Source organism: Pituophis catenifer, unplaced genomic scaffold (genome assembly GCF_029215685.1).
Source record: "Pituophis catenifer annectens isolate HBS135680 unplaced genomic scaffold, rPitCat1.0.hap2 SCAF_6, whole genome shotgun sequence".
Lineage (NCBI taxonomy): Eukaryota > Metazoa > Chordata > Lepidosauria > Squamata > Colubridae > Pituophis > Pituophis catenifer.
In genome coordinates, this window is record NW_027256886.1 from 35,360,553 (window position 1) to 35,377,578 (window position 17,026).

Sequence of the window (17,026 nt, forward strand, 5' to 3'; positions counted from 1 at the left end):
ATGTGTTATCTTCAATTATTCAGCTTCATTGATCTATACTGAAGCTCCCTCCTCTTCATTCTAGATCCTTCAACCTGTGAGGGCAGAAATTGCAGGAATCGGCAGATGTGCAACTATATTCGCCCAGGGCGCTATGTCTGCACATGCTCACCAGGCTACTATGGGAACAATTGCCAATATGGTGAGTATATTTGTCTGTTTTCTCTAAAGGGAAAAATGTGTAGTTCAACACTGCCTCTATACATCCTCCTCATGTAGAATGCTCTCCACTATTTTTTTTAATCCAGCGACTGGTTATGTTTGACATTCAAATTGTTCAGCTTCTTCTTTAGTTTACTTTTGGAAATTGTGTTTCCTCATCCAACTACTGCTTATTCATTAAACAGTTACAGCTCAAGGATGGGGAGCTTTTTTTGACCAGAGGGTCAGTTTGGCTGGGGTTAAGTGACTCTCAGCATAAGTAATCACGCTCCAGACGTACTTGTTTGGATCCATGCTTAGAGTGAACTAGTCACTTTGTCAGCACTTCAACCTGCATTTACTCTAGTGCTGACATAAGAAGGAGAAGCGAAGGCGTCTGGAAAGGGACGTTTGACTTTTCACCTACTTATTTTCCCTGGAGATAATATCCCCTAGGAGATGAGATGGGAGGGGGGAAATTCCTTTGAGCTGGAGTAGATTAGGGGTAGAATCACTTGGAAGATGGCCAATGAGTGCAGGGGAGTGGGGAACGGAAAGGGAGGGTTTGGGGGCTGGAAGTCAGTGTTGGCTTCAATTTGAGTCGGGTTAGAATGTCGTGCTTAATAAATAGGAGTTTTTCTTCAAAGACTTTGTTTGAAATGCAATTTATTTGAGACGACCTCGAAACTTGACACACTTTACTTAAACCTTGCATAAAAGAATTCATTACTCTTACCCCAAGCTCCTAGTTTTTAATGAAGCTTTGAAGTAGTCTTAAGTGATACCAGTACAAGGTGAGTGTTTTAAGAGCTCAGTGGCATTTTACTGTATAAAGGGGGTTTTTGGGAAGGAGTCTCCCTATGTATGCTTACTGCACTTTAATCCTGATTTCATGGCCCTCTTTGAACTTGCGTAATAAGGCATGTGTTACCTGACCATTTTTTTTAAAAAAAAAACCTTTATAAAAAGAAAGGATATCTGTCATTCTCCTGATGGTACAGAGCTACTAGCATACCTTACCATTTTTCCTGATGGAAAGAACGCTGGCATCCAGACTCTAACTTTTTTATTTTAGTTCTTAAATATAATTCTAATTAACATTACACCAGAGAGTATTTAGGTACAAAACCATTAAAACACCATCAATCAATAGAATATATAAAGGGTAAAATATTTAAAACAGAACAATTAAACCATAATGAGTAGCTAAATTCTATGATCTGGGGATGACAACTGAAAAGGTCTCTTCTGGGGAAGAAACGGCAAACTGAAGTCAGCGCTGCAGAAAGTGGAACTGAAAAGCTGGCAGAATAAAGAGCTGGCAAGGAGACCGGTTCTTCACAATTCCTCTGCAAACATAAAGAGGGCGAGAATTGTCCACAAGTGTTCCAGATAGTTGCTGCACATGAGGAAACCCCAAGACAGCAGTCTCTGACAGATTTCAAAATCTGGGAGATGATGGAATAGCCATCTTTCTCAAACCATATTCAGTGCCTTTAAAGGGACACTGAGTTCACATATTTCCTTTTCTAATCACTTTCAGAAATTGACAATTAATTATTTTTCAGCTATTCTGTACTTTTGGATTGACAAGTCTGAAAACACCAGATGAGTTTCCTTCAATCTTTGCCAAAAGAAAATTTAAATACATGTTTAAGGATTTAGATTTTTTTTTCTAAAATAAATATAAAAAGGTAATTAGAACTTTTGTTTTAGAAAGTTACAAATGGAGTAAGGATCCAGATAAATTTAAATTAAGATTTTGGAATTAATTATCAAAAATTATTGCCATGGAAAAATGCTTTTGTTCTTAAAAGAAATAATAAGATAATAGTTTAAAAATTGGACACTAGAGGAACCAGAAGGAACAAAGGATTACAATTAAATGAGAAGAACATGTACACTTACTAAAACTGAATGAAGCGAACTATTTTAACACTGGGCATATTGAAGATTATTTTTGAAGAAAGGACTCAGAAGTTAATTTTAAGAGTGTCTGCCTCTGTAGATAGACTATGTTGAAAAGATGCTATAGAAGAGGAACAAGTATTACCTGACATGATTGAGACTGATTTAAAAGGGAATTTAAAAATGATATGCTATAAGAATGACATGGAAAAAATGTTGCAAAAGAAATCAGCTGATGTCGTAATAATCAAAAGGGTTATATAAATAACAAATCAAGAGAGTAATCTAGATAAATCCATTTACAGTATATAGTATTTACAAAAGCGTTTAACTTTAAAGTTAAAGCTTTAAAGAATTTTGTAAGGAGGGACAAAAAAATGAAAAAAGTTCTAGGGCATTTTGAAGAGATTAAAGAAGATGGTTAAATATAAAAGGAAGGAATATAACATTGATTTATTTGATCAAGGTTAAAATGTTATCTCTGGTAAGCCTTAATGGATATTTGCTGACATCAGGACTGAAATGATGACTTTTTAATGTATTTTTTTTAATAAAGATGGGATATGTGGAAAAGAGATCATCTGTTGTATTTTAAGAGACGATAGTAAGTTACTAAAATTGTTTACTCTTGTGATGAAAGGGGAAGTCACTTCTTTATATATTTATTTTTTCTTTATTCTTATATTTCTTTTCTATATTTCTATATTCTCCATTTTTTTATCTGTGTCTATTTTTTCTTTTTATTATTTTCTTTTTATTAGTTTTATTGTTGTAAAAAGTAATCTTTAATAATATTAATATTATGAACCTGAAAAGGTCTTATGTTTTTCCCAGCGAACCACAACTAAAAAAGGTAGCAGAGTCCAAAGAAAGTCTGTAATAATAGAGCAATTATTTAAAAATCATTGTGGAAATTGATTCATAGATCACATCTCAAAATCCCTTTAGGAGTTACAGGTAGTTCTCAACCACTTCTTTAACAATGGTTCAAAGTTATGACAGCACTGCAAAAACAATCCTCAAAGTTACAATAATTGCACCATTCACATGATTGTGTGATTATGCTTCAATGATTGGCAACTAGCTCACATTTACAGTACAGTAGTTGCAGCACCTTGTAGTCACATCATTGGAACTTCCCATCTGGTTTCCAATAAACAAAATCAATAGGAAAGCTGGCAGGGAAGATCACAAATCACAATTACATGGTGTCTTGCTTAACAATCATGGTGATTCACTTAACCATCATGTCTTAAAATTGGGTGCAGTCATGTGATGCCTCAACAACTGTGCTGCTTAATTATGAACTTTGTACCGTAGTCACAATTGTGGTTATATGTCAAGGACTTATCTGTATTCTGTTGATTAGCTTTGTGAAAAGAAAATTCTTGGTATCAAACTAGATTAATTTCAGATATTTTTAGCCTTGTAGCCGAATTATTTGAGGTAGCCCTTGTTAAGAAAGTAGAATCAGTCTCTTAGACAGAACTTTCCATCCATTATCTTATCCTTAGTAAAGCAAAGCCCACAAGTGACCAGATTTTTTGCACTTCATGTAGGTCCTCCTAATATCTATGCGGTGGTAAAGAAGTGTTGATATGTAAAACTGGACATACAGGAACTGCCTCTTAACTTGAGAGCCTACATTTTGGGGATGCTAGATTGTCTAAAGTCATCTGTGTTTACTTCTCGTGTGCCCTCCCTGTAGGAGGTGTATTTAATTAAATAAAGAAATTTTTATACAATCCAACTGAGTGGTTCCCAGATAAATATATACAGAACAATAAAATAATACAGTAATAAAAACAAAGAAGAAAATATGGCAGAAACCAGGAAACAACCAAGCAAACCCACAATCACTCTTGCCAAAAGCCAAGATGAAGAGCAATGTCTTCAAGACTGTACAAAATACCAGCAAGGAGCCAGGTGCTAAAGCAGAGCACTTTTATTTATTTATCAAATTTATTTATTTTATTTATATAGCCATCCATCTCACAAAATGCAACTATGTATTGTATTGTTTAGATAGATGGAATTGTTTAATCAAAAGAAGATTAAGCACATCAACCCTGCGAGATGGGATTGGTTGGGTGGATACTATGAGAGATAGGTGATCCCAAAAGTAATCAGGCCAGATGTCATGTAGGGCTTTATAGATAAAGACCAGCTTCTATATTTGATACTGAGAAGATGTTCTAATATTCTTTTTTGTGCTACAGAAATGTATCTCTCTTTATATGTGTTCATGAGTCCTTTACTGATGTTTTTTAGGTGGCCCTAGAATGTCTAATGCCTGTAGCTCCAATCCATGCCAGAATGAGGGCACATGTCTTGAAAGCAGTCAAGGTTATGTTTGTGAATGTGCAGAAGGCTACGCAGGCACTGACTGCAGAGATAGTAAGTATTGGAGTCAAACACACTAAACAAAATGTTTGTGCTCTCCTTGAGTTTCATGCCTGTATACATTTATTTCCAAATTAGCAGTGGAACACTGCAGTCTGGGTGGGTAGTTTGAGGAAAACAAATTGTTTTTCGTTTGTTTTCTTTTTGAAAGTGATTGTATCTATGCAGGTTCTAGCTCTGGAAAAATTACTATTAATACTTTCTCCAACCACATTAAATTCCCAGTTGTTTTAGATTTATCAGTAATAATAAGATCCTATCAGGAATTTGCAAAGGAAAATATTTGCCTTAGTAGTTAGCAAACTAATAATGGGATTGATGTCTCCATTTGCATGTGGTGGTACTGATGACATGGAAGATACTGACATGACTTCAGAGTCAGCTGTATGGTGTAGTAGCTACTATTTTAAGTGTGTGTCATGGCCATCATACCTCCTTGCTTGAACTCTGCTCTCAGAATTTTCAGAATAAAGAGGTTTATCATGTTTTTCTGATGTCAAATCTATTTCAAAAGACTTGCAGGTTTGGTTTGGTTTGGTTTGGTTTGGTTTGGTTTGGTTTGGTTTGGTTTGGTTTGGTTTGGTTTATTTGGATTTATATACCGCCCTTCTCTCGAAGGACTCAGGGCGGTGAACAGCCAAAGATAAAACACATACAATATAAAGTTTAAAAACAATTTAAAATATATTAAACAATTTTGGCCCATACTAATTAAAACACCCCATTTTTAAAAGCAAATTAAAATTAAGCAATTAAAAAGAGTTAGGCCAGCCCAGCTTATTGGAATAAAAAAGTCTTGAGGACACTGCGGAAAGTGCGTAAATTCGGGATCCTCCGTATCTCCGGGGGGAGCTCGTTCCAAAGGGCAGGTGCCCCCACCGAGAAGGCTCTCCCCCTAGGGGCCGCCAGTCGACACTGTTTGACCAACAGCACCCTGAGGAGCCCCTCTCTGTGGGAGCATACTGGTCGGTGAGAGGCTACCGGTGGCAGAAGGCGGTCTCGTAGGTACCCAGGTCCTAAGCCATGCAGCACTCTAAAGGTGGTAACCAATACCTTGAAGCGCACCCGGAAGACCACTGGGAGCCAGTGCAGCTCGCGCAGGAGAGATGTTACATGGGAGCGCCATGTCGCTCCCATAACCACCCGCGCGGCTACATTCTGGACCAGTTGGAGCCTCCGGGTGCTCCTCAAGGGTAGCTCCATGTAGAGAGCATTACAGTAGTCCAGGCGGGAAGTGACGAGGGCATGAGTGACAGTGCATAAGGAGATTTGGGGTATTCATCATTTCAAACGGGGGATTAAAGTGTGAGCCAAATGTGAGCACAGCATAAAACCAAAAGAAACTTTGATCTTTGTATGTTCAGTATATTGTTCTCATTTAGACCAGTGTTTATTAATCTAAGTGACTTTAAGACCCGTGGATTTTAATTCCCAGAATTCCCCAGTCAGCATGCTGGTTGGAGAATTCTGGGGCTTAAAGTCCACAAATCTTAAAAGTTGCTCAGATCGAGAAACGTTGATTCAAAAAATTCCATCTATTTTTAGTAGCGAAGCCTCATACAGGGGACAGATCTGCAGTAAAAGATTGTAAGCAGGATTTTAACATTTCACTGGTGGAATTTGAGATTTTTCTTTAACTACACTGCTCAAAAAAATAAAGGGAACACAAGCAGAAGACATCCGAGATCTGAATGAATGAAATAGCCTTATTAAATACTTGGTTCATTACATATAGTAGTTTTGTGTTCCCTTTAGTTGTTTGAGCAGTGTATAAACTACTGTATGTAAAGAACAACGTATTTAATAAGGCTATTTCATTCATTCAGATCTCGGATGTCTTCTGCCTGTGTTCCCTTTATTTTTTTGAGCAGTATATATAAAGACTGCTTTAAGCCTTACATTTTCATCACCACCACCAGTATTTCTGCCTAAAAATGTTAGGAAAATGTATCACTGGTTTTCAGCAACGGCCATATTAAAATTGGTGGTACAGTTGAAGGAAACTGGCTGATGTTAAATAAGAGCTTCAGCACTTCATAGGGCTACCTGTCCTTGTTACACAGAGAACAGAATCAGCTCCCATTATGTGTTGCTAGTTCTTATTTTAATGCCTATTATCCAGGGCCATTTTTTCCTCAACTAGTTTCTTTCATGCTCTCTCTGTATCTCCTGTTGACCTCATTTATGTTCATTAAGCTTTTCCCACTCTTAAGCTTACAGGCACTAATTACTGTCTCATACCATCTTCTAGGAAGAGAATAGGCAGTGTCTGCTGTCTTTTAAAAAAACAAACAATAAGGCTCATTAGAATTGTTGAACCAAGGACAGATACCACCACAAGGGAGCATTTAATAGGTAAAGTGTGATTACTCCTGTGGGGAGTACAGCTGATTTGTAATTTGCCATTGCTTGGATATTAATTAAAGAAAATAATGGATGTTACAAGAAAAGGAAGTAAAAGTTCTTCACAAGATACAAAACCAGCTCTAATTCTGATATTTCCTCACAGCAGGCTGCATCATCCTGCTTTGGTTACTGGAAGTAGATTAATGAAGGCTCAGATTTGCTTGCTCAGATGAGTCTAATTTGTCCTCCTCAACATTCTTCCTCCCTCCCTCAAATTTTTGCAGAACTCTCAGATGACTGCGAGTGTCGAAATGGAGGAAAATGCCTGGATGGAAATATCACTGTGTGCCATTGCCCACCTGGATATTTTGGGCTTCTTTGTGAATTTGGTAAGAGAAAGGTTTTGGAAGATTCGCCAGTCAGGATGGCCTGAAATTATCTAACTTCGTGATTAATTACATTTTGATTCTTAACTCCCTATCATGGCATATACAAGGTAGCATGCATGATTTCTCTACACATTCAAACTCCTATTTTATCCATATATCCATAATGGATTTGATTATGGATTGACTAGTTCAAGGTTATCTAATTTTCTTCATTGATGAATTAGGATCAGACCTATCGCTTTTCAATACTTCTCCACTCAAACAAGATTGCTCTGGGCTTGAAAGATACCATACTAGTTGCCCATTTAAATTCTATTGTTTGCCTTTGTTTAGTGATCTTAGATGATTTCACGTTGATCCCACCTCAGCGGTCCTGCCTAAACTTCTGACTGACATTTCCATTTGTGAACATGGGCAGAACTGTTTTTACATAACTGCCCAACCAATGTTTTGATTCCTTCAGAGCCACTCCCTGGCATATGATCACTGAAAGCACCAAGAACCAAGCTAACAGTCCAAATTTGTGTTGGCCACGAGTAATGATCTGAGTCTGTATCTATAGCTGATACCCTCCAGTTCTTTTGGACTACAAATCAAGCCAGTGACTGTTAATCTGACTAAACTGAAGTGTTAGTCTAGGGAAGATATTTTTATGCCATGCAGCACTTGCTTCTTCTCTTGTGTGTCCTATATCTCCTTGCTTTGTAAGTAAAGTAGATAATTTTCCCTGAGCTAGATAATTGATCCTGCTGAGTCTAATGGGTGACATTTCTCATTATTATAAAGCTCATCTGTGGCGTACTCAGCTGTGTAATAAGAAATCACTCTATATGTGCTTTTGATCTGTTGCAGAAGTGACTACTACACCTTGCAATATGAACACCCAGTGCCCTGATGGGGGTTATTGTATGGAGTATGGTGGCAGTTACCTTTGCGTGTGCCATACAGATTATGGCACTAATCACAGTAAGTAAAAAAAAGTCTCAGAGGATTAGAGTGTATCCTGATTATAAGAACCATTTCTTGTAATGATGCCAATCAAAAGTGAGCCTGGTTAGTGAAGGTTAAGGGATAGGTTTAAAAATGAAGGAGGGAGAAATGCAATCTTGAGAAATGCAATGTAATTTATAAGGAACATGCAAGTGACATGGTAGTGTGGGAAAATAATGTGCAAGTGACTTGTACCAGCTTTGTTGTTGATTATGCTGCTCATGCAAATTATACTTTCTCTTGTAAATGGTGTAAAATTGGTGAGAATATCAAGTGGGCTGTTAAGTTTGGGATTTGTGAATAGTAGGAAGGAGAACCTGCTATATCTTTCAAAAAATAAACCTCCTTTGAAATTGACATTTTCTTGGCATCAGTTCCTGAACATTAACATCAGCGAATAGGGTGCTTTTTTTCTCAGCCATGCAATATGGGAAAAAGAGTTAGCCATCACTCTTTAGAGTATTGCAAAATCTCCAGACACACCTCCATCTTGACCCTGTGTATATTTAAGATTATGTCACTCCTATGTCTGCAATCCCAGGATGCATGGCCTGGAACACAGGTGTCAAACTCGCCGTGTCACATTGCCGTCACGTGATGTTTTGCGATGTTTTTCCCCCTTCGCGGAGCTGGGGTGGGCATGACCTGTGCCTGACACATCCAGCCCATGGGTCACTAGTTTGACACCCCTGGCCTAGAATATCCATGGGCATCTGAATTCAAAGAGATGTGTCCTAATTTTCCATGTCATTTAATTGAGCTCATCTCCATGGGGCAGGTGGGTTTTTCATTTAGCATCAGCCCATGTGAGGCCATCTCTGCTTTTGCAGCTGAGCCACCCTCTCCATGTGACTCAGAGCCCTGCCTGAACGGCGGATCTTGTGATGCTCATGAAGACTCCTACATCTGTGACTGTCCCCGAGGCTTCACTGGAAAATATTGTGAGAAAGGTACTTGACAACACAGAGGTGGTTGAACAGAATCTACATTCTCAAACCTGCTTTGATGAGAGACAACCTTTTCACCCAGAACAGGATTGGGTGAGAAACTGATTGCAAGGATTGGTATTTTTTCTCCCATATGACTGAACTAGTGCATGGTTCATTCTATGGCCAACCAAAATTGGGTGAGACCATTGAAGAAGTATTCTCTTGTAAGAACATTCATTATAGGATCCTGCCTTAGTATGTCTGTATCAAAAAGAACCCAATTCATTGGCCCTTGGAAAGTATTGCATTTTGGAGTTTGGTGTGTCTTAACATCTTATCTAAGAAATAATTATCAGGTTAATCTTTCTCAACCTTGGCAACTTTAGGATATGTGGACTTCAACTCCCAGAATTCCTCAAATTGACTGGGAAGTGTTTATTTGGAAGGGAAAAACATATGGTTTTATGTGGACAATCTGTATTGAAGATAATTTGGAACATTCATGGGAACATGCAGAGTACTGCTGGCAACTCCTTAAATCAAGCACTTCTTTTCCTGGGGTCAGCAGACAGTCATACAAGACCTCATCCCTTTAAAAAGTTGCAGACAGTTATTAACTAAGCTTCCCCACTTGCTCTATGAGACTTTTCCCTTCTCCTTTTTGTCTAATGCCAGCTTGTTCAACAAACCATTCTTAAAACAAAGCTGGGCTTAGCAATATTTGTGAATGTTATTCATAGCAGAAATTGATTTTGGTAAAGTATTTGGTTTTCTATCTTTAATTTATTCATAATCCGTATCTGTGGATTGGTTGTTGGACGTTTAGGAATCGGTTTAATGTGATGAAAGGACTAGACAAGCAAGGAACAGACTACTCCTTTCATCCCATTTGCATGGGGTGTAGGGTTTATTTTCAAAGGACATATAGCAAGTATTATTACTTTTCTCTTGCCAGCAAGACCCAAATTGTGCAGCTCTGGGCCCTGCCGCAATGGAGGGACCTGTAAGGAATCAGACGGGGAATACCACTGCACCTGTCCCTACCGCTTTACAGGGAAACACTGCGAGATAGGTACTCAATGACATACATTTTGTCCCCTTGAAATGCTTTGCAATTGTATACTCTGTGACTTAAATCTTTTGTTCTTATAGGTAAACCTGATCCTTGTACCTCAGGACCTTGTCATAATGGGGGCACCTGTTTCCATTATATTGGCAAGTACAAATGTGACTGCCTGCCTGGATACACTGGACGGCACTGCGACATAGGTATTGGCATAGGAGGGATCTTTGCCTATTGGAGCATAATTGTGAATCCAAAGACTTTGCGTGTAGCCTTTGGGCTGGCCAAGAGTTTTGTGGTTGGGTTCTTCATTCATTAAGCAGCAGGTGTTTCTATTCCCAAAGAATAAAGCTAAGGAAATATCCACTTTGCATTAGTATTTAAAATAATTACAATATTATTTTATTATAAGCAATAGCAATAGCACTTAGAATTATATACTGCTTTACAGTGCTTTACAGCCCTCTCTAAGCAAGTCAGCATATTGGCCCCAACAATTTAGCTCCTCATTTTACCCACCTCAGAAGGATGGAAGCAGTATTGGGTTTCAATTTCGGCTGCTACCGGTTTGCTTGTGGGTGCATGCACGCATGTGATGCTTCTGCTCATGCGCAGAAGCTTCTGCGCATCTGCAGAGATGTCCGGGTGGGTGGGTGGAGCCTCCTGCCGCTGCCGCTACCGGTTCACCCGATCTGAGGCGAATTGGTAGCAACCCACCACTGGATGGAAGGCTGAGTCAAGCTTGACCCTGGTGAGATTTGAACTGCCAAATTGCAGGCATCCAGAAGTCAGCAGAAATCGCCTGCAGTACTGCACTCTAACCACTGCGCTACCACGGCTCATTATCAACAGTAAGAGAGGATATTTTAAAATGGCATTCATTGTAACTGTTAGAAAAATGTGATAAGCCTTTGAATAACAATTTAGCTCTTCTTAATCCAGAAGACAGAGTATATCCCTTCAGTTGTTGCTGAACTACAGTTCCCAACATCCTTTACTTTTGGCTTCTAGGAGTTCATATTTGAATCACAATAGTCTCCATCCATATCCTAATCCCCTGAAAGTTACATTAAAATAAAAGCAGATGAAAAAGTGAGGAAAAGGTTATGTTCAAAGGCTTCATTAGCTTTCATGCTGTTTGTATAAATAGTTTAACTACTCTTGCCTACTCTACGTATTAGTCTCTTTGATAAAACTAATGACATCTGCATCGAAGAGAGTCAAGAGATTAAACAAGTTGAAGCTTGGCTAATGTAACTGCGTTCACCTCTTAGTATGTTTTTAAGATAATCTGTGGGCCTTAATCTTTTGCATCTTGTATCTCTTAAACAATCTGGATTTCATTTCAAAAAAGTTCACTTTTCCAAAAAGGACTTTAATATTCTATCCTGTTCTGTTCTGTTCAGAACAGGATAGTGTCATGATCATTATTTTCATGAAAGCACAGGAAATTTTCAGCCATATACATACATTTTGGGTCTTATGTCCCATTAAATTCAACTGGATATAAGTTCCGAGTGGTCTTTCACTGGAACTTGATTGACACTTCAAGACTCTACATACTTTATATCTGTTTAGTAGAAAATAACTTGATAGCTTTTTGCTTGAACAGACCAAATATGATGGAAGAGAAAATAAAAACAGGTGAAGAGTGAAAAGACAATATTAGGTCTACCTCATAAGTGCCAAGTGACAAAGAAGTCATTTATATTTCCAAGACTGTAAAATCAATTTAATTTAATGAAATATATATCAGCTTAGATTCCAGGAAATTTTAAATTCCTGCTTTGATTTGCAGATTTGAAGGGCTAAGATGTATTAATGTTTAAAGTGCTGGACTGAGACCAAAAGAGCCAAATGCAAATCTCCACTTGATCATGGAGCTCATTGGGTGACTTAACCCAGCCCTTCATAGTATCATTGTAATAGGGTAAAGTCTCGCCATGTACAGTATATTGAGCCATCAGAGAAAAAGGGGATATAAATGTAATAACAACAAGAACTAAAGGATACATATTTGGTTGCAGATTGGTCATCTGTGATATTTCCAATGGTCATATGATATTATTGGATAAGGTCATATTAATGCCTCTTCACCAGCCAGCTCGTTCCTTTCCTTATTTCATGCCCTGAAATGCCCAGGCAAGTCTAACGTGGCCCTATGTTTTTTCTTGCATTGAGAAAATGTTTCAACACACAGAGCCTCCATCTAACCTCCAATTTCTGCCATTAGTGAAATTGTATTAGTAATCTCTGATGTTAAGGTCCTGCATAGAACCTTTTGTAAGATGGGAATGGAACAGTTTACCATGCTGGAATGGAATCTGTTTTACAGCTCCTTCTCCTTGTTTCCTGCATCCATGCAAAAATGGGGCCACTTGTGAGGATTTTGGCAACAGCTATGTCTGCATATGCTCTGCAGGTTACACAGGAAGACACTGCCAATCAGGTAACATTAGAAAAGCATAATACACCCTAGAGAAGAAGTTTCCTTGTTGGAAAAGATAATAATTGTCACCATGAGATTCATCTGTGCCAGGAAAGAGGGCAGTGCCTATATTTTTATTAAACAAAACACTGGTGTTTTTTTTTTTTAAATAGAAATGCCAGTGTTCTAGAATATTCTACTTCACACTTTTTTTTTATTTTCAGGAAAAAAAGTGTTTAAAACCTGGCAGCACAGCCAGGGTAAGGCATGCTGGAATTCACAGCCCAGAGCTTTGCAAACAATTTTCTTTTCCCTCAGAGACTAGGGAACTAAAGTTTGTATCCATATTGATTAGAAGCTATGCCAAAACTTGCATTCGTAACATTCTTTAAATAAGCATGCAGGTATGGTTGCATTCTTTTGGATGCCAATAGCTGAAAGCCTGCCTGATGGCAAGCTATAATAAAATACCTTTTCTAAAATAACTCTGCACTCACGCATGAATGTGCCTTTATATTTACACCCAAAAGGCTCATCACTGTGAGGTCTTTATTTATGTAAGTCAAAGACTATAATGGCAGTCATTGCTTTTTTATCTTCTGCTATAACCCCCCCTCCCTCCCCTCCCTCTCTCTTTTTACTTTAGAGATTGACTGCGGAATCCCCACTGAAGTGAAGCATGCTCAGTTAGCATTTAACTCCACTAAGATGGGCTCCTTGGCAATATATCACTGTGCTCTTGGTTATATTCTGAATTCCCAAAATAACCCTCGCCTATGTTTGGCAAAAGGCATCTGGAGTGACCCACCAGAATGCAATGGTAATTTAATTCACTGTATACATATGTGGGTGTACATATGTGATAAACAGAGAAATGTGATAAACAGAGAAAAAAATGAGACCACTGTTTTTCTGTCAACTTCAAACAACCATTTCTTTTTTGACTTTTATTTTTCAGCACTATTCTGTAACAATTAAACATATTAATCTTGGAAGAATGACTGAATGAAATTAATCTCTCTTTGATTTCTATATATCTCCGATTATGCTTTTAAAAAAATCTTTGGAGATTGCTCTGCTTCTGACTACCCTAATTCAATAATCTTCAGATTCATTGGACTAATAATTAGTCCGGCTAGGGAGAACTGAAGTCTAATACATCTGGAGAGTTCAGATATGAGAATGCTATTATACATATTTAATAATAGTTGGAAGAATATAAACTAATTTAACTTATCAGTAGCACCAAGATGGACTCAAATTTTGCAAGCGTTTTGAAAGCTGGTATTTATTGATTTATTTCCACGTGTGACAATATATGATGTATGTATGAGGTTTCCTTGGGTGGAAAATTATTTCCATGTCAGTTCTCTCCTTAAAGGTAGGGAAATGCAATTTTTAGTAAAGAACTTTTCTTCTCAAGCATCTTCCCAATTTTGTACCTGCTGTTTACTATTAAAAGAAAACATCCTACATATAGGAGACTAGTTGCAAGGACAAGCAGTTATCTAGGACCAGGAGCAGGCCAATGTGGTGCTCTACAGTTTTTTGGACTAGGTCCCACAGCCAATTACCAGGAGCCATGTTGGCCATTTCTGATGAGACTTAAAATGTGGAATGTTTGCAGAGCATCTGTTTGCCTGCTTCCATTCTGAGCAGTTTGGTTCTGACAAGGCTAATGATCTCAGTCCTGCATTACGGCCAGCAAACATAGCACTTGTGAACTCAAGAACATTATTGTGTGGATTATTCTTGACAGAAGAAAAAGAGGTAAGATAATGCTGATATGGCTACAAGACATAGATATTGAATAGGTAGAGTTTGTTATGAAGGAGAAGCGATTCCCTTTATCATCCTGTACAAATAATAGGAAACTCCTGTTATTTATTGTAATCAATGGCACCTACAGATGTAATATCCTTAACTCCAAGTATCATTAAACTATGTAAAGCAGAAGTTCTGGGCTTGCTTCTATATAAATCAAGCTTTATGCTTATGAAGATGCCTATACCCTGGAAGTGATTTAGTCCAAGTTTCTGAAAGCCACACTTCATGTCCCTCATTCAAATGAGCTTGGATGCATTTCCTTGCGGCTGGCCTGAGATTTTGCCACCTCAAATTTTGGCTGAAACATGGGGGGCGGGGGGAGTGAGTTCCTGATTCATCACATCCTACTGGATAGATTTTTCTCATCCCTGAAGAGAGAAAATGACTCTGGTGTGACATATTGTAGCTTTTCACTCCCTGATTCATGCTTGGTCCAGATAAAGTCTTAATTGAATTTAAATAAAGAATTTGAGGTTTATAAACTTACAAAATGTTAGGGTTACTATCATGCAGTCTTATGGAATAATTGCAGATTCTTCATGGACAATTCCTACATACCTCTATAATATCTTACATGTTCCACATAGGGTTTTTTTTTTAATTTTAGCTCAAATTGGCACACTACCATATATACTAATCTCCTGTAGAATAACCACATGTGTATTTATTCTGATTTAAAGTCTGAGCCATGTATAGTTGCGCTGCCAATTGTACCACCCATGATGTTTGGCATTCATAAACCTGATTTCCAGAAATTTTAGTTATTTTATTTATTTATTTATTTATTTTTATTTGTTTCAATTTGTATACCGCCCTTCTCCAACAGGACTCAGGGCAGTGAACAGCCAGAATAAAAACAGAACATACAAAATTTAAAAACAATTTAAAATAATTAAATATTTTTGGCCGCAGTTTAAAACAAACCCAATTTAAAATCAATTAAATTTAACCCAAAGCTGTGGGATCAAGCCAGCCCGGCTAGTTGAAATAAATAAGTTTTCAGGGCCCGACGAAAAATCCGGAGATCTGATATTGTACGTATCTCTGGGGGGAGGTTGTTCCAGAGGGCGGGCGCCGCCACAGAGAAGGCTCTCCCCCTGGGGGTTGCCAGCCGACACTGTCTGGCAGACGGCACTCTGAGGAGGCCCACTCTGTGCGAGCGTACTGGCCGGTGGGAGGCTATTGGTGGCAGAAGGCGGTCTCGTAAATAACTGAAACATCAGTTATGTTTCTGATCTTACAGTTTTCCTTCTGCGAAATTATAAAGGTTGCACGTTTCTAGCAATATCTATGGTTTGCAGAAGTCAGTATTTTTTTTTATTGTTTCAGGTTTGATTTTTCTGTATTTTAAATATTGTACCTGTGTTTTATTGGTGCAGAGGGGGGGAGAGAAGAAGGAAGGAACTACATTTCCATAAGAAGTTTCTGCTCACTGCTATCAGCACACATAATAACCAATGATTATAATTACAATAATAATTAAAATTATAATACAATAATATAATTATAATTATACTACATTTCCATAAGGAATTTCTGCTCACTGTTATCAGCATACATAATAACCAACAATGATTATAAGAACAATATTTATCATTGTAGTACAATAATATAACAATGATTATAATGGCAACAATAATAATAACCAACAATGATTCTTCCCTACAATAAAGAGCTGCTAATAAAATTCCAAAGGGAGGTAATTCTTAAAGAAGGGATGGAGCATTCACTCCCCAGTGTATATGCTCAAGTCTACTAATTTAGGAAGCTATATTTTACAGTGACATTATGTATAGGTATAAGGTCCATTTGTAACTTTTTACAATTACTTGCACTGAGTTGTAGCAGTTCTCTGGTGTTCTGGATGGATCTCTTACTTCCACTTTGGGTTGTTGGGGTTTGAATCTAGAGATTTTTGTATCAGATATGGCTCTTCTCACCCATATGAAATGTGTTTTGGGGAGAACAGCAGATATTGCAATTGTTTTCTCCTTTTTGTCTGTGTAGTTACTTCTCTTAAAAACCAAAATTGTGCAACCCTGAATTCTGATGATTGGGAGGGAGGGTTATTTTTTAAATGCACAATTTTTGATGTTCAAACTAATGATGCCCCGGATCTATATACTTATAATTTAAGAAGCAAGAATGCAGCAGTCTCTTTCCAGATGCTTTCTAGACATCAGATTTTCCATTGCAGATAGGTGATGCCTGTTTCTTTTACTTTCTTTTACAGAAATTGATGAGTGTAGATCACAACCCTGTCTGAATGGGGGGTTGTGCAAAAATCAAATTGCCTATTACCTTTGCTTGTGTAAAGCTGGCTATACAGGAAGCAACTGTGAGTCGGGTAAGAGAACATGGAAATATCTTTGCTAAGAAATTGTTTAATGTCACTGTTTATTAGTGAAGTACATTTCTCATTGGATCACAATTCTATTAATAGTTTGGAGCCTTTGATCTCAAAAGCAGGTCTACCACATATAGGGTGCCAAAGTCAAAATGATCACTAGGACATGACAAAGAGATACATAAAATCCCAGCACTTTCCTACCATCTAATGCAC

The 17,026-nt window shown here is 37.8% G+C and overlaps 1 protein-coding gene across 1 annotated transcript in view; it reads left to right on the top strand.

Annotated features, from left to right (window-relative positions):
- SNED1 (sushi, nidogen and EGF like domains 1) overlaps positions 1-17,026 on the top strand; it is a 77,841-nt gene that overhangs the window by 40,947 nt on the left and 19,868 nt on the right. The window contains exons 9-18 of the mRNA XM_070946557.1: positions 65-181; positions 4,360-4,485; positions 7,122-7,226; positions 8,079-8,192; positions 9,047-9,166; positions 10,101-10,217; positions 10,298-10,414; positions 12,544-12,657; positions 13,283-13,456; positions 16,697-16,810. Of these exons, the coding sequence (XP_070802658.1) occupies positions 65-181; positions 4,360-4,485; positions 7,122-7,226; positions 8,079-8,192; positions 9,047-9,166; positions 10,101-10,217; positions 10,298-10,414; positions 12,544-12,657; positions 13,283-13,456; positions 16,697-16,810 (1,218 nt within the window). The remainder of the gene's footprint in view (positions 1-64; positions 182-4,359; positions 4,486-7,121; positions 7,227-8,078; positions 8,193-9,046; positions 9,167-10,100; positions 10,218-10,297; positions 10,415-12,543; positions 12,658-13,282; positions 13,457-16,696; positions 16,811-17,026) is intronic.